This window comes from Pollicipes pollicipes, unplaced genomic scaffold, assembly GCF_011947565.3.
Source record: "Pollicipes pollicipes isolate AB1234 unplaced genomic scaffold, Ppol_2.1 Scaffold_7261;HRSCAF=8764_pilon_pilon_pilon, whole genome shotgun sequence".
Lineage (NCBI taxonomy): Eukaryota > Metazoa > Arthropoda > Thecostraca > Pollicipedomorpha > Pollicipedidae > Pollicipes > Pollicipes pollicipes.
In genome coordinates this window covers 13,919,116-13,937,095 of record NW_023597054.1, presented here as the reverse complement: position 1 = coordinate 13,937,095, position 17,980 = coordinate 13,919,116, and the positions used below count along the sequence as shown (strand labels likewise).

The 17,980-nt window shown below is 54.0% G+C and overlaps 1 protein-coding gene across 2 annotated transcripts; it reads left to right on the top strand.

Moving 5' to 3' along the window:
• The first annotated feature begins 146 nt into the window (after positions 1-146).
• Positions 147-8,121, top strand: LOC119112148 (ankyrin repeat domain-containing protein 13C). 2 transcript variants are annotated; one of them, XM_037236196.1, is made up of 12 exons: positions 147-213; positions 1,379-1,634; positions 1,916-1,957; positions 2,343-2,447; positions 2,907-3,038; positions 3,486-3,697; positions 4,049-4,180; positions 4,794-4,964; positions 6,152-6,304; positions 6,992-7,121; positions 7,516-7,633; positions 8,060-8,121. In XM_037236196.1, exons 2-12 carry the CDS (start codon positions 1,457-1,459, stop codon positions 8,073-8,075), a joined length of 1,389 nt encoding a protein of 462 aa, XP_037092091.1. In that variant the 5' UTR covers positions 147-213; positions 1,379-1,456; the 3' UTR covers positions 8,076-8,121. The 2 variants fall into 2 exon arrangements, with proteins under 2 accessions (XP_037092091.1, XP_037092092.1); XM_037236197.1 differs by lacking the exon at positions 147-213 and adding an exon at positions 286-354.
• The last annotated feature ends 9,859 nt before the right edge of the window (positions 8,122-17,980 follow it).

Sequence of the window (17,980 nt, the reverse complement as noted above, 5' to 3'; positions counted from 1 at the left end):
TTGAATGACGCATGTGTGACAATATTTTCCACTCAGTTCTACCAGCCCTCATGTTTCCAATCTACGACGAAGCATAGCGCTAGTTTCGTCTCAGGGTAGGGGAAGCAGATGGGTAGAAACGGTAGAGATTGAAGTTCTGTTGGCGAAGGGGACGAAGTAGTAGCAGGTTGCGGTTAGATTAGCAAGGCCAGCACAGGTCTAGTAGCGGTTTCGGTAAGGAATGGTCGAGTTATACGCATGCGGTGTTTTGGACCTGAACGGCGGTCAAAGACTTCCTTGTTCCTAGCGTTCCTTTTTTGTGCACATGTGAAACCGTTCTAAGTCAGCTCAGATGTGGTTCGTTGGACTCGCTAGGTAGGTAGCTCTTCACGAAACTGACGGTGATAACCGGCTTGCTCCTTTTCGTAGTTAGATGTTCAGTGTCATCCTCTGCCTGGGCTTTCTTGTTTTGTATGATGATTTCGGTGACAAATGATAGTAAAAAAGTTGTTTGTGTGTATGAGGAATATGCATAGCTTTGAGGTTCTGGAAAAAAGATTGGCAAATGTATTTTGGATGGATGGCTGCATATCAAAGACAGAAGATAAGCCAAAGGACAGGAGCTTGAAGGACCTGGGCCTTTTTCATGGAAGTAGAAAATATTTTCATGAAAGTAGCTCATGATACAGGGAATCCTCATAGAGTCATGCTTGTAATCTGCCTATCATGTTCTTTTTGCATTTGTCATGCCCAACCTGCTGCCCAATATTGATCTTTGTGGAACCATACAGCAGGTATGGCACTGGTGGTGTCCTAACGTGATGTAATGTGACCAAACCTAAACTAACCTCATGGATTAGCATGGTTTAAATTGGTATGGCCCAACCTAGCTCAACTTTACCTAGCCCAACCTAGCCTAATCCAACATGGCCAACCCAGTCCAATCCAACCCAACCCAACCCAACCCAACCCAACCCAACCCAACCCAATCAGATTTAATCTGAGCCAACCAAACTCAACCCATCCCAGCTTTACAAATTACAAACAGCAGGTTTGCGAGCACCAGGGCTGTATTGCACATATTTGCTGATAATGCTGTGAGCCACTTATCTGTTAAAGGATGCCATTTTCTGCATGTGACAGGACAAAGTGATGACAGAGGCTTTGTATAGGTATGACTTTTCCAAAATTCATTTGCTTATGAGCATGACAGCAATATCATTGCAGCATGCACACAGCCCTTGCTTTATAAAGTTAAAATTTTCTTAAAAGCATAGTATTTGCCCATTGCTAACAAGTTCCTTCACTTGCTCTGATTAAGCATGCTACTTAACTATTGTTGATATGTATTTCTGCTTTGGAAACTGCTTTGACCATGTGTTCTGTTTCCTGCTCACAGGAATTGCTGGATGGATTGGCCAGTAACAAAGAAAGAAGTCTATGTTCTCATGTCAATGGTCATTGAGTTGCAAGTAAAATGATGGCAGCTAGCCAAAATAACTCAACTCCACCATCTGTAGGAAGCTCTGATGGCACTGAACCAGGCTCATCTTCAAAGGTTGAGTTTCCACTTCATGAGTGTGTGTACAAAGGAAAAATAAAGAAAATTCCTCACCTGCTCAGGCATCATGACATTGATGAAAAGGATATGCATGGTAAGAGACTCTGCATCGATTTTGACTCCACATTCTGTGCTTTTTTTGCCTTGCCTTTGTTTGAGATTTTCAAAAATTGTCTGCTTTCATATTGTGTACCATGTGGCACTGATAACTGTCCACTGTTGTCCATGTACTTGTTGAATTTCCCATTCCCAAGTGGTCATAGCTTATTTTAATTCCAGTTGTATGTTGTATTTTTTCATGGACTATACTGGAATGATGTCATTCTCAAATTTTCCAGGGAATACACCACCTCATTTTATTTTCACACTTTCCAGGGAATACGCCACTTCATTTAGCAGTTATGCTGGGCCAGAAAGGTGAGTACCTTTTAACACATACTTGCAGGCACCATAAAAACCACCTCCCACCCTACCCAATGCATGCCAGTAATCTATGTCCTTGATTGTATTATGAAGCCTGAATTCATCCAAGTGTAATGGTGACTGAGATGTGCTCTGATATGCTGATTTTCATTCTTGTTTGCCCCCCTCCCCCCACCCCCACCCCCACACTGATTGCTGAATAACCTTAAATCAAGTTATGTTGTCAGCATTTCAAACCAGGTAACATAACTGCAATGATTCAGCCTTCACGCCTACTGTGTTATGCATTCCGCTCGCTGCCGTCACTTGACGGTGGTAGCTAGGCCCCCGCGGCCGCACATATTCCGTACTGCGACGTCTGGTGACGACTTGCCGCCAGAGATCGCCATGCTGCTGCTGGCCCGCAACGCCACCGTCAAGATCCGCAACACGCATGGCTGGAGCCCGCTGGCCGAGGCCATCAGCTACGGCGACCGGCAGACAGGTACGACGGGCCACACGGCAGGCGGCGGGCCGGTCGCCGGAGCCGGACACGGCAGGCGGCGGGCCGGTCGCCGGAGCCGGACACGGCAGGCGGACAGGGACCGGCCGTCGGAGCCGGACTGGCAGGCGGCGGGGCCGGCCGTCTGAGCCCGACACGGCCGTCGGAGCCCGACACGGCCGTCGGAGCCGGACTGGCAGGCGGCGGGGCCGGCCGTCCCAGCCCGACACGGCGGGCGGGCTCATTAGGGCGGCTGTGTGGTGAGGCAGGGCTGCTGCCGTGATAGCGCGGCACGCCACGGGCCGAGGAGGGCGAGAGAGTGGGCTGGTGGAGCGGCCCGTCGGCGGCTGTTGACAGTGGCAGCTGTCGGGAACACTAGGCGATGTGACCTGCGTGTGTGGTCGGGTGCTGTTGGGTGTAGCGCGGCGGGGGGCGCGTCTGACCATCCGCGCCGCCCGCCAGTGTCGTCGCTGCTGCGGAAGCTGAAGAGCCAGTCACGGGAGCAGATGGACCGGCGGCGGCCGGCGCTGGTGGCCGCCCTCCACCAGATCCCCGACTTCTACATGGAGATCAAGTGGGACTTCCAGACCTGGGGTGAGTCTCTCTTGTGTGTGTCCCGAGCTCGCGGTGGCGACAGACTTCAGCAGGTGCAAGCCCAGTGTGCGGTGGTGGCCTTTCAGTGACAGCCGGCCACCGTTGGCATATTTAGGTGAAAACTGTTCATGGTCAGTTACGTAAATTTTGGAACGCGTGAAACATCTTGCATTTCGCAAGATTTTCCACGATTCTAGTCCAGATTTGATCATCATAACCATGGCGATCTGCAATAGCTCTCTTTGTTTACGAGGAGCATATCGGTGCATTTTGTGAATATATACGTAAATTCATGCATATTCACTTACTTTTATCTGCATCATTTGTACACCTCGTAAGGAAGTCACAGTATGCCCTCCCAGTCGAATTAATACCATGCGTGTCCGCTGTACGATGTCGGTACGTGCGACACCCCGGCTGAGTGCGCCGTGCCCGCCCCGGCCGCAGTGCCGCTGCTGCACCGGATCCTGCCCTCGGACACGTGCAAGATCTACAAGCGCGGCGCCTCCATCCGGCTGGACACCACGCTGGTGGACTTCGCCGACTTCAAGTGGGAGCGCGGCGACATCAGCTTCCTCTTCAACGGCGACGCGCCGCCCTCCCAGTCGCTGTGCGTGCTGGACAACAAGCTGCGCGTGTACCAGACAGTGCGGTATGAGGTAAGACAGAGCGCCCGAGCACATTTCAGGGATGCACAGGCTTACCCGCGATGTTTTTTGTGTGTTTTTTTTCTGGGATCGCCCGAGTGTGTAGGCGGCATTGTGTTGTTTACTAAATTTCCGTTGGGTTAACATCGCCGTGGTTGGATTGGGCTATGCAAAAATCTGCATAAAAGTTTTGGAGTTATGAGTTACACGGCAGGGTTGTGATGAACTGATGGGTTTAAGAGCCCGTGCTAATCGTTTTTCTTCAGATCAAGTTTCCCCAATGCCAGTTCTGCACTCTGTTTTTTTATCTGCCCAGTTCTATGTTGCTCGGTGTTTCTGCATCTATCGCTGAATTTTTTTTAGGAGACGGAGCTGGAGATTGAAGAGGAGATTGACATTCTGATGAGCAGCGATATTGTATCAGCCCAGATGTCCACTAAGTCCATCACTTTCACGCGATCTCAGCAGGGATGGTTCTTCCGGTCGGACAGAAAGGTATGAGACACATGCTTGCAAGGCCAAGCCGCGCTATAATCGCTGTGTGCTGTGTAGGAGTTATCACAGCATGCGGTGTCCATGAAGAGGGTGCTGCCATCCTGACCTGGGCCAGCGTCAGTGTCCGTTGCTCCGTCCGTATATTCGTCCTGCCTCGCCGGCCGTGTCCGCACGCTGCCCTCCGCTGTTTGGTCGCGTGTCTGGCCCTTTGCTCCGTCCGTATTGTCGTCCTGCCCCGCCGGCCGTGTCCGCACGTTGCCCTCCGCTGTTTGTCGCGTGTTGGCCCGTTGCTCTGTCCGTATTGTCGTCCTGCCTCGCCGGCCGTGTCCGCACGCTGCCCTCCGCTGTTTGTCGCGTGTCTGGCCCGTTGCTCTGTCCGTATCTGTCGTCCTGCCCCGCCGGTCCTGTCCGCACGCTGCCCTCTGTTGTTTGTCGCGTGTCTGGCGCCACCGGTCGTGGTGAAGCGGCCGACCCGTGTAGAGAGTCACGTGGCCGTCGAGAGCCGGCGCGTGGCCATCGAGAGCGCCTGGCCGTCGATGTGGAGAGGGGGTCGCGCCGACGGCTGAGCGACGGCGACGACGACGGCTGCTGCTGACCCCCCGCTGTTCCACAGGAGATGGTCGGCAAGTACGACGCCGACTTCTATGACGTGCATGGCGTGGTGTTGGAGACGCGCAAGCGGCGCGAGCACCTGTCCGCCGAGGACCTGCAGAAGAACAAGGCGCTGATGGACACCATCACGCGCGGCAGTGCCCACCAGCTAGACACCGAGGAGATCCGAGAGGTGGGACGCGCCGACGCCGCGCGGCTGCGCAGGCTGCCCGCCGGCCTACAGCGGGCTGAACGCATGGAACGCGCGTTGGAGTTGGTTTGCAGTGTCATTTGTTCTGAGCTGTCGGGGTTCTTGGCTGACGGCCGGCTGAGGATCGCGAGTGTCATGGGCATGGGAGAGGTTTCGTTTTGAGCTGTCGGGGTCCTTGGCTGACGGCCGACTGAGGACGCGAGTGTCACGGGGCATGGGAGAGGTTGTTTTGAGCTGTCGGGGGTCCTTGGCTGACGGCCGACTGAGGACTGCGAGTGTCATGGGCATGGGAGAGGTTTGTTCTGAGCTGTCGGGCCTTTGGCTGACGGCTGGCTGAGGACGCGAGTGTCATGGGCATGGGAGAGGTTTGTTCTGAGCTGTCGGGCCTTTGGCTGACGGCTGGCTGAGGACGCGAGTGTCATGGGTATGGGAGAGGTTTGTTTTGAGCTGTCGGGCCTTTGGCTGACGGCCGACTGAGGACGCGAGTGTCACGGGCATGGGAGAGGTTTGTTTGAGCTGTCGGGCCTTTGGCTGACGGCTGGCTGAGGACGCGAGTGTCATGGGTATGGGAGAGGTTTGTTTTTGAGCTGTCGGGATCCTTGGCTGACGGCTGACTGGGGACGCGAGTGTCATGGGCATGGGAGAGGTTCGTTCTGAGCTGTGTGGGTCCTTGGCTGACGGGTGGCTGAAGACGCTAGTGTCACGGGCATGGGAGAGGTTCGTTCTGAGCTGTGTGGGTCCTTGGCTGACGGGTGGCTGAGGACGCGAGTGTCATGGGCATGGGAGAGGTTTGTTTTGAGCTGTCGGGCCTTTGGCTGACGGCTGGCTGAGGACGCGAGTGTCATGGGCATGGGAGAGGTTTGTTCTGAGCTGTCGGGATCCTTGGCTGACGGCTGACTGGGGGCGCGAGTATCATGGGCATGCTTTTCCATGCCCTGTTTGATCAAGTAGTTTTGTGCTCTCGGCCATGAAGTACCACTGTGGGGTGCTGTGCGAATGCTGGACATATGCCGTCCGTATGAGCGTGCGCGGGTGCTTCTGCGTTGACCCCGGAGATCGGTGGCCCACCGCGGTCCATTTGGCCGGCTGCGGACGCTCCCCGGCCGTGGGCCTGTCCGTCGCGCTGTCGTCTGTGCGTCGGCCGGCTGACCGGCGGCGCCGTGCCGCAGCCGCCGCACCGAACCTCGCTGGAGCCGCCGGCGGCGCCGGCTATCTCCTGGGAGGAGTACCTGACGGCTGACCCGGCCAACGCGCCGCACGTCGGCCGCGCCATCATCTCCAAAGTCAGCTGCAAGCGCTTCAAGAACGCCACGCTGGCCATGGTGGGTGCTCAGGCTGGAGCCGGCCGAGGTCTAGAGGGGCTGCGCGTCGGCTGAATTCGGTTCAGGGGCTGTGCTGGTGTCGGGATTCGGTCAGAATCAGCGCCGGCCGGGCCTGGGTCGGAATCGTCGCTCGGCCGAAGTTTGGTCGTAATCGGCATCACGAGGTCGCAGTGAGCGCTGATGGACGCGTGGCGAACGGCACCGGCCGGGCTGGGGCCGCAATCAGCGCCGGGGCTGGTCAGAATGAACGCCGACTGGCTGTTGTCCCGGGCGCGGCGGGTCTCATCGCTGTCCGCTGGCGGCCAGCTCTGGTCAGGAGAGCCGGCTGGCCGGCGGTAGTCAGTCGCTTGAGGGTGACATAGGGTGCTCAGGATATCCTTGACCCAGGGACCATTTGTTTTCTCGAGGGGGGCACTCGTACTTCCAGCAGTGCTGTTTTGACCAGTAGAAGGCGGTACCAACAGTTTGCTTTCGTGTAGCGGTGCGGCACGGATACTGTGCTCCCCGGAGTGTGGCTCTGGCTCGAGCGTGGGCCAGGTCAGTTGTGCCACCTGCGGATGTGCTATTAAAACCCACGTACAATTAGATGTTTTGTGAAACTGGCTTGCCCGTGATCGCGGCGAGGCTGTATATTATGCGTGCGTATGCGTATCAGTGCGCTAACATGGTACGGACCTCGGTGTGCAGAGTCAGCAGTTCCCACTGACAGTCAGCATGCTACTGGACGTTTTGGACGTCGTGGCGCCCTTCAAGCACTTCAGCAAGCTCAAGCAGTTCGTCCAATGTAAACTCCCACCCGGATTTCCTGTCAAGCTAGGTGAGTATTCCCGTGTCTGATTCCCTCGCGGCAGAACGAGTTGCTTCACAGTTGTAGGACACCAAACCTATATGCAGATGTGCTCATGTAACTTGTGAGGAAGAGCATCTATAACGTTTTGATCATTGAAAGGACTGGATATCTGTCAGATACAGCTAGAGTCTATTGACGGGGCTTCTGGTCTACATGCAGAGTCGTGCAATAGCAACATCCACTCACTTGGCCTGGTGTGGCTTCTGCCACGTGCATGCCGGTGGTTAAAGGGACGGCTTCTCACGATAGATTTGTTTCGTCTTGGTTTGTTTCGTAGGCTGGTGGCGTCGGACATACTCTGGCCCATATTGGTGTGTCACTTCCGTTGTCCTGATCGTTGACTGAGTTGTCGCCGCCGCAGATATCCCACTGATCCCGGCCATCACCGCCCAGATCACCTTCCAAGACTTCTACTTCGAGGATAGCCACCCGAGCCACCTGTTCACGGTGCCGGCCGAGTACACGGAGGACCCGGCCAGGTGAGCGGCGCTCCGCCGAGCTGGCGTCCCGCCGGTGCTGCCGGCCTGCTCCCGCGCTGCCGGCGCCGACGGCGCGGTTGTGGCTCGTGCTGCCCGGTTATAACACACGCACAGCTGCGTGGCGTGGCCGTGTCGGCGCTGTTCTGATGGGCGTAATGGGCTGTCTGGTTGGAGAGTGGCTCGCGACTGGTGCTGCCGTCTGCCAGCTACTGCTGAAAGACTATGCGCTCTGGTGTCGCTGCTAGCGGTAGATGCGAGCAAGCCGTGTTGTCGAAATGGGTCCTGCCACGTACCATGGGTGCGTGTTTTCTATCAAACATTGGCTATTAATTAAATGCTGGCCATCGAAAGCATATCGTGTGTTTGGCGGGCATCATGATATATTCAGAAGGCGGCTGCTGTGACAACCTGTGCCGCTGCCGGCAGGTTCCCCGACTTATGACACCCAGAAGACGTTTACCTTTGCGGCACGACATCGACCGCGACCCCGACGGGCGGCGGCGGCGGCCGAGGCCGAGCTCGCCGCTGAGGCCGAGGTGGCGCCGGGCGCCGCCGGCCGTCCGCTGACGGTCCACCTGCCCGTCCAGTTTGGCATCGGCAGTGTCTACTCGTCAGAGCTGTGTGTTCTCATCTGCTGACCGGTGCGGCGAGGAGGCGCGCCCGCTCCCAGGCGCGCGCTCCGAAGAAGGGCGCGTGCAACGGGGGAGGCTTGCTCGGGTGGCGCACAGGGAACGCATTGGCCTCAGCAGCTGACGTGTCACTGGCTTTGGCAGCTCCGAAGAACACCGAATAGTCGCTGGCTTTAGCAGGGTAGCTGGGGGTCGCTGGCGTTAGCAGAGTACCGAGGCTTCGCTGGCTTCAGCGAGTGCTGGCGAGTCACCGAGCTGAGCAGCGGGAGCACTTCTAGCTTTGGCCGCGGAGCCCGGGCTGCGTGAGCGGCAGCGGAGGAGGCAGCCAGAGAGCGCAGTATGCCCCCGTCGCGTGCGGCGCACTGAACGGCGCAGACCAAGCCCCGCCCGGCGAGGCGAGTCTTCGCAGACCCACGCGACTGCCGAGAAGCACCGCGTTGAATGCTGGCTGTCGGTGTGGTGTCGGGGGGGGGGGGGGGGGATGGGGCCTGGCTGACCGGGTGGCGCAGGACGGGGCATGCGGACGCGGGACCTCGCAGGATGACGTATCGCGCCCGGTTGTGGTGGGAGAATCACGCACATCTGACCGTAACAACACCCTGGCTGACTGGGTGGCGCAGGACAGGGCATGCGGACGCGGGACCCCCGCAGGATGACGTATCGCGCCCGGTTGTGGTGGGAGAATCACGCACATCTGACCGTAACAAAACCCTGGCTGCCGACATGCGGACTAAAATTCTCCAGCAATAATTGCAGTCGACCTGGGCCATAAGTTTGCTAGAATCAGCGAGCCAATGCTCCGATGCCCGCTAATGACTAGCAATAGCATTAGCTGGCTTCATGAGCACCTAGTAAGATTCATCGGCCACTTGCAAACCATTGCTTTGCAGACATCATCGGCGTTAACTCACCACTTATGCTAACCGGACGTGTAGCGTGACTACACGGGAAGAGTGCGCCAGCGATCGCTGCCCAGACTGGTGTGTCCCACCTCCCGGGTCAGGTGAAGCCACGGCTGGGACTCGGCGGTCGGAGCCGGGGGCCGTTTGGGGTCAGCTTACCATGCTACCGGAGAGGAGTGTTGAATCAACATCCTTGCGGAGCTGGGTATCGGAGGACTGCGCCCCGATGTTGGTCGTTGGCTCTGGGTGTCGCTGAGGGTCTGTTTCTGGTTCAGTGTGCCGCCGGAAGCGAGAGCTCTGTACCGCCGGGGAGCATTTAGCGGATCACCATCAGTGTGCACCCTGGGGACAGAATGATGTGCCGCAAAAGGTCAGATGTTAGGTCAATGCCAGCGTTAGGTCAGATGGTAGGTCAATGCCAGCGTTAGGTCGGATGGTAGGTCAATGCCCGCGATAGGTCAGATGGTAGGTCAATCCCCGCCATAGGTGAAAAGTCGGGTCCATTCCCGCGGCAGGGCGGATGTCCGAGGTCGATACGCCACCATAAACCGGTTGTGAGACCACCGGCGACGCCGATGCGATCAATGGGAAGAGCTCCGCGTCGCCACCGGTCAGCCGCTGGGCAGCTGCCGGTCAGCCGCTAGGCAGCTGCCGGTCAGCCGCTGAGCAGCTGCCGCCAGTAGCGTAGTGCTAGAGACTGGGGCGGCTGTGGTCCATGCCGCTGGGACACCGCACCGCTGCGAGTAGATAGGTACAATTCTGCCGGCACTGGGAGTCCACTGTCGACACGATGTACGGACCCCGTTGTCGCGACGGCGAGATCTCCGACCAGGTCCCCATCTGGAGCGACCAGATATCTAGTCGGAATGGTGATACAGCCGACGGGCTCTTGCCGCGTGGCGAGCCTGGCGGTTCATGTCCAGTGGGCTCGACAGGTAGCCGCTACTACTTCGAATGGGACGCGGGTGAAACGTGTATTGCTCAAGGGGCGCTTTAAACGTGGCAATCACTGTACAGACACGTCGTAAATTTGATTTTAAAAGTGGTGTACTGAAACGAAATCGACCCGTATTTTGGGATTCCGTGCATACCGTGCTTGTTTGGGAAGCGTCCATCGTGTACATACGCACCGCAAAGACAGCTGTGTCGGTTGGGCGGGTGTTCGGTCCGCGTTGTGAGCTGACGCTTGCTGTCCACTGTGCTGTGATTGGACGGCGCGCGACTCCGCTAGCAGTGTGTTGTGATCATTCGGCGTCGTGTTCGGGCGCGCGAGGAGGCGCGTTACGTAAGGTTGTGTTAGGGGAGGCTTCCCGAGGCAAGAGACGTTTCAAGAGCATTTTGGACATGTTGACCAACTTTTTGTCTCGGTCATGATCAGTACGATATTTCGATCTTAGTGTGTGCATTTATAATCAAGACATGTTAACGATCTATTACCTAGTATTTAGGAAGCTTATTGGATTGGTATTAAAGATGGTTTGTGATTGTCCGCTGATGCCATAAGTTATTTTGTTTCTCTTCGTTGGAATGCCTCAGAAAAAAAGAATGATGGAATGGCATCTCAGTGTTTCGATAGCCAGATTTGCATGCCAACGCGACCATCTCCTTCAGCCACATCATCGTTCATGTTGCATTGGCGCAATGGCTCCAGCCATGTGTCATTGGGGACTGAACGACGTATTCAGCTGCTGAGGCTGTAGGGCTTCGTCTGCCTCTCACCCAGGGCACCGCGGGGCATCGAACTCTGTACCTCTGGTTTCCCAGACGCGCAGTGCTTAACGCAGACGCAGTTAGCCACTACACTACCGGCACCCGATAACATTGGCTCCACCCAGGTGTCCGTCGAGTGAAGTCTTCCTCCCAGCCGCCGACCGGACCTCTCCCGGGACTTATCACATGCCGCTGATATACATTGGATAACAAATTTTCAGTGAAGCTGATGTCTTCTGCTGGCAGTGGAGTCGATTGAAGGATTAGTGTCATGGGGTTAAGGGTGACTGAGCATCCCCGTTTTTTCCGGAAGCGAGTTACGCGTGGGCACCATACAACCATACAGCACCATACAACCCTCAGCATTGCCATCAAGTGTGTTATTGGGTTGATCGCGTCTCTTGCCTTGGCTGTGGCCAACAGGGAGCATTCGGTAGGTGATAAGTGATGGGTAGACCCAGACCCTAACTTGACGCTTGGTAGGTGATGAGTGATGGGTAGGCCCAGACCCTAACTTGACGTTTGGGATGCCTGTTTTCAGAAAGTCTTTTCTAGCTGACGTTAAAAGGACCTGTTTTCAGCGGCCATGTTTCCGAAATTTTTACCTAAGCAGAGCTAGGCAGTTTAATATGTCTTATGAAAGTGGGCTCTCTGAACGTAATCTGGTCGTGAGCTCTCTGAAAATGGGCTTTCTTGATGCAGGCCTCGATGAACAGAAGGCATGTTTGAAGTGTGCTATATGGCCAGGCCTTTTAAAAGGAGACTTCCTGAAAAAGGCTTTCTGAAACCAGCCGCTCTCGAAAGGCTTTGAGAATAGACTCTGAATGTATTCCTTCCAAAGGTAAGTTTCCTGGAAAAAGCTTCCGTTAAGACGGTCTGCTTTCAGAAGACGTGCTCTCGTAAGGTTTACGTTCATAGCCTTACTGAGTTCAGAAGATCGTTGTTCAGATGACGTACGTTCCAAACCGCTGCTTTTAAGAGGCCTGAATTCAGGTCTGCATACACTATGGTCGTGTTCAGACGGCTTACTTTCGGAACCTCCGTGTTAAGAGGACGTAGTTGCACGTGCGTAGAGGACGCGCTTGCACTTGTATTTGCACAAGGAACGTACTGTACTTCTACGTACTTGCACGTACTTGTAAGTGTTTGAACGTACTTGTAGGGGCTTCTGTTCAGGAAGCGTACTTCCTGAAGCCCGATGTTCAGAGGTCTTACTTGCACACTCGAGAGGAGGCTAAGGGCTGGAGGGGCATCGAGGGTTATTCAAGTTGTTTTTTTTCACTCCTCTCCATAAACGTACCTAACGCAAGAAACATGGAAAAATGAGGTGAACCGGTGGCCCTGTTTCCCAGTGCAAGTAGACCTTGAGATCACAGGCGTGTGGCAGAAGACCTGTGCACAAGCCGTGCACGAGTTGGCCTGTTGCGCACAAGGTTTTCGGAGGCATGCCCTCTAAACACGCTCACTGCGCAGGCAGGCCGCCGGAAAGAAGAGCGTAGGTCTTCTGAACGTGGGCCTTCTAAATGTAAGTCTTCTCAGAAACAACTCGAAATTAGGCCTTGTGGAGAAGGGCCTGAAATTGGTCCTTCTGGACTTAGACCTTTTGCAGGTGGGTTTGGAAACAGGCCAGAACATAGGCACAAAAGCGGCGTTCTGAGCGTAAGCCTCCTTTCAATGATTTTAAAATTGTGTGCCTGCTGAAAACAAGTCGTTCGAAGACGGACAGTTCTGAGCGTAAATCTTCTGGGCGTAGTATCCGAAGTAGGTCGCGGAACGCAGGTCCCATAAGCCTTGCGATACGTAACCGACCACCTCACAACCCGTGTGCGCGTGCTTTCTTAATTCATCTGGACTCACGAATACCGTGGACCTGTCTCGAGTGACACCGCGTTGGCACGCGGCCAGAATCGCTATCGCTCCTATTCCCAGTGACGTGGGGCAATTGCATCAGCGGATGCGATCCTCCGCATCCGCGTACCGCCCAACATTGCTGGTGAACTGTCGTCCGAACCAGCCCTTCCTGGTTTCTTTTCGTTGGCCGGGACCGAGTCTTGCAACAGCCAAGCCGGTCCAGCGGCTGCCGCTTTGTTAGATTGGTGTTGTGCGGCCTCCGTGGCGCTCCATCCCTCACATCCCCATGCCGCGCACGTGGCTGGTCAGACCGCCGCCTGGCCGACAGGCGGCGGCGTCGCGCGACCGCCAGGTGGCTCACGTTGCCTCATCTCGCAACACCAATCGATATCGCTTTTAGCACCGCTCGCGGCACCGCCCCACTTGACTTCACCCGCAGGGTTGATAAATCAGAGCCGGCGGCTGCCTGAACCGGACAGCTGAGCGGCGATAGCGGAGCTGCGATGTTGACACGCCGGTGGGCGCCTCATCCGCTGCAAAGCCGGCAGGTCAACGCCGCGCCCGCGCGCCGGCCGCCGGATCGCAGCAAACAGCGCCAGCTCCCGCGCCGCGCCGGCTTCCCCAGTTTTCTTTTCCTCCTGGTTATCGCGCGTAATCGGCTTGCGTTGGTCACCGGGCTTCGCGGGTGCAAACAACGCGCCGCCGACCAGCTCGGGTTTCGTGGCGCGCGCGGCGGTTGTAAGTCATCGCGCGAGACGGCGGCGGCAGCGCGGCGGGCGGCGGCGTGACGGCGGCGCGGGACCGTGCGCGGTGGCGGGGGTTACATCGGCCTCGAGACACATGCCGAGCTCTGTTTCGAGCCTCGGTCCAATCCGGTTCTGACGGGCGATTTAGTTCCGAACTCTTTCAAAGTGGTCGTGTCATCTCTGTAAAGCTATTGCAAGCCTGACAATTTGCCTATTCTATGTGCCCAATCATGCCCAGTGTTGCAGTGCTCTTCACCCATGTGGAAATTAAAGAGCGGTATACAGTAAGAGTGCGATATATATATATATATATATATATATATATATATATATATATATATATATATATATATATATATATGTAGTCCGCTGTCTCACAGGTGGAAGAGATTAGGGTACGAGCAGTGTAATAATGTCACAATACGCAAGCATGTATGGGCGGTGACCATAAGCGTTAGATGTGCGCCTGCAGGACGTAAGCAAAATAAAATGCATTTGCTTGAGCCTATCCATTCGTGCAGTGTTTGTTGGAAAAACGCATTTGTAAAGATCAAGTTTGGCCAACCAGTTGTTAGTCATTGTTCATGGTGCGCAGATCATGTCATTTCATTCGACGTTCGGCAAGGCTCTCATTTAGCCCTATTTCAAGGAAATTTCTTCATAAAACTTCGTATGATGGATGGCTTCTTGAATAAGGGGAATGCAATGACACACAGACTTAGGTTTCTAATGAAAAAAGCATTGCGGAGTAATAGCGAAATCGCACTTGTGCGACCGAGTTTTGGGGTAGTGCGACGCGCACTATCTAATGAGAACACCGCGTCGTTAGTAAGCTATTATATGCGTGTACTGTGAGCCATAAGGCACATGTTAAAGCAAGAACTTAAAAGAAACATTGCTCCTGAAGAACCGGAAAAACTACCGGCTAAAAATATTCTAACTAGTAACAATACTAGGATGTGCTGCATCTTTTTACCTAAAGAAAAGGAAAAAAAGCTTTAGAATGAGTAGTCTTCGATATGGGGAAGAACTCTCCGGCCAGTTTGTTTAGATCCCGTGGTCTGTACTCGTGCGGTGGAAGTGCGGTTCCGTCGGGGCTCCATGTGATGAGGACAGCTCCGCGCGATGAAAGTAGTCCTCTGCGTGGGGGAGGCCATAACCAATCCTCGCCCGACCAGTTTGTGGGGAGGGGGAGTTCATGGTGCGTTCGGCTGCGTGGGGGAGACCATAACCAATCCTCGCCGACCAGTTTGTGGGGAGGGGGAGTCATGATGCGTTCGGCTGCGTGGGGGAGGCCATAACCAATCCTCGCCGACCAGTTTGTGGGGAGGGGGAGCTCATGATGCGTTCGGCTGCGTGGGGGAGACCATAACCAATCCTCGCCGACCAGTTTGTGGGGAGGGGGAGCTCATGATGCGTTCGGCTGCGTGGGGGAGGCCATAACCAATCCTCGCTGACCAGTTTGTGGGGAGGGATAGTTCATGATGCGTTCGGTACCAGTTGAATCCGAACCAGATCCGCGGGAGCCCTGCTGACCCGCTGGGGCCGGACTGGGGGCGTACCGCGTGACGTCAGACCCGAAGGGAGCTCCGCTGGCTCTCTGTGCCGGACTGGGGCGTACCGCGTGACGTCAGACCCGAAGGAAGCTCCGCTGACTCTCTGTGCCGGACTGGGGGCGGGCCGCATGACGTCAGGCTCGGCCGGATCAGCCCGCCGGAGCCGCAGCGCGACCGGCGCTGAGCGTGAACCAATGTCAGCAGCTCGCCGGGAAGGAGCGCAGTCATAGGGTCTTGCTGCGGGCTCCACCTGAACGTGTAGGGCAGGTAAAACGGCGCAGCTTAGCATTAAACCAAACGGTTAAGTGAATGGGCTAAAAAATACTGAAAAAGTCAGGTCACCAACCTTGAGAAAAATACAAGACCCCAGGACATGAACGAGAGTACTCCAGCACCTGATAGGGAAGCCATGAATCCGTGAAGAGTGTGGCTGTCTCGAGCAGCACAAGGAACTAAAGATAAGGTATGGGGAGTCAACAGAACGTTGAGGGCCCAGATTGTCCTGGGCTACAGGGGAATGGATATGAAAACGTTGTTCTTTGAGATAACATGCTGCTTGAGCGTCAGAGGAGGGACTGCAGTTTAAGAAAAACCAAACATTGCTAGTTTGCCAGCCATGGTTAAAGGTTTTCAGGCTGTTCTTGAGGCTGACTGGATTCAAACTTAACAAAACTGCTCTGGAACGTAGGGTAACGAGAAATCCATAGGACAGGGACAGTAAAATAAAAAGAAAAGGAAACAATGAGTAAAAATACTCCCCTAGCGAAGGACACGTATCTTAACTGCTGAGGACACTAACCGGTCATGCAAGTTCAGCAATGAGCATAGCAACTGAGGAGCACGAAGTCACCTTTGTTTCATGGGGCTAAACAGTGCCTAAACAATATCTAATCGCATTTGCATCAGAGCGCGGGTGCGTCAAAGTTGGCTATGGAATTTCACCGCATTAATTGTTTATGCTTTTTGTCGTACCTTGGCCCGCCTTAATGTTATGTGAACTTGATGGGGGGAATATTCGGAACGAAATGGCTTTATAATTCCTCGCGGATGCCTAGCGGTGTGAGCGTGACTCTGTATGTGGTGTCCACTAGACTTGTGCTTGACTCAGGGCGCGTTGAAATCTACACCGGAATCAATCAAGTTTAGTCGGGTCAAACTCAGACTTCAGTCAACCGAATCATCGATTAGTTTATTTGAATGGAAATTTGACATACAGCACTTGTTGCTAATATGAAAGCTCTTATGTGGATAAAATAGCATTCAACCGTGCACTGCTAAATATATATATATATATATATATATATATATATGTTGTGTGTGGTGTGTGTGTGTGTGGGTGTGTGTGTGTGTGTGTGTGTGTGTGTGTGTGTGTGCGTGTGTTTCATTGAAAATTGCAACCATCTGACGCATCGGAAAATTTCTAAGAAGAATATAGTATCTTGTAATGTTTCATTGGTCCTGCCAACATCATGCGACAACATGGGCACAACTGCACATAACAACAATGGAGAGAACTCTCGTGGTTCCGTCGGTTCGAAATCATATTTGTGCATTTCTCTTGCTCAAAAGGTCATTTGGTTTCACGAACAGCTGCCTTCACGCACAGTACTAGCGGGCACCTCGTCTAATGGCGAGCACCTGGTGAGGGCACTACTCGGCTTTGTTCCCCCCCCCCCCCCTTTCGCCAATTACGACCTGCTTCTAGGTGCCAGAGGCTGTCCACCCCACAACCACAGTGTGCCCGGCATATCCATCTGCCGACTGGTTGCCGGATCTTTGTCCCTGATATACACAGCTTCCAGCACTTCTTTTTCACTTTATGTGTTCACTTACTCATTATGGTGGTATTTTCCACTTATCCGTATTGAGATAGTATCCTATGAGCTAAAGTCACATGCCGCTTTGGCGCACCGTCCTGGTGGTGCATTGTCACACCCATCTTGATAGTGGGATCGGGTTATGGTAGATGCACGAGTTGAGGATGCACGCAGTCGCCGATGGGGCATTTGAACTCGTAGACAACGTTGGTCATTCTCGGCAGTGAGTTATTTATAAACAGACTTCTTAATCGTTAGGTTCGATATTCTAGGACCTTTGTAGTGAATTGTGAGCTCAATCCTGTCGCAGGATTAACTGGTAATAATTTATTGATATGTTATGCCAAATATCTTTCTGTTCAGCCCTATATACGGTTGACATCCTGCTCTGGTAATGCACGTTAATGGAGCGTTCGACATTTGCGTGGGCTTTGAACTGAAAAAGCAATCTTGAAGATTATTTGGCGCAATTTGCACTCTTACCCCCCAACCGCCCTTAAACTAATTCATCTGGTTTCTGAGCTACATACCCGCGAAGATGTGCAAACTTCTTGGGAAGGCAAACTTTTGGTGCTTTTTTAGCGCAAACTTTTTCAAAGTCACCCAGGCATCCATGACGTCATAGTAACGTCATTCAAATCATGCCATTTAATTGGCTCTGCGGCCATGAAGGCCAAAAAATGCAATTGGTGAGTCGTTCACATCTGCGTTCGTGGGCACGATTTCCAGATAAAATGGCCATCAATTGGCTCTCAATCTATATTGTGCAAGGTCAACTCACGTGATCAAACAACGACGCATTGAGGAGTATATTTACTAAACAGAAACACTGTGTTGCTTTGAGCGTTCTTTTCCACTTGGCAGGTATACCAACAGCTATAAAGATTTATTTTGTCGTATTTGACGCTTGCTTAATGTGTTCAAATGTGGAACATTCCCTTTAACGTCAGTGCTTACTAGTTGTCCTTCAGTTTGCTCATCGCGTGAATAGAAGCGTTTGTGAAGCTGTCGACGGACATGATTGTCTATATCAGCGAGACTGTAGTTTTTTGACGAAAATGTGTCTTATTCTGTCGAGCTCCTGATGTATGAGCGGCAATGTCTCGTAATGCTTGGGTGTCCTATGCATGCATAAT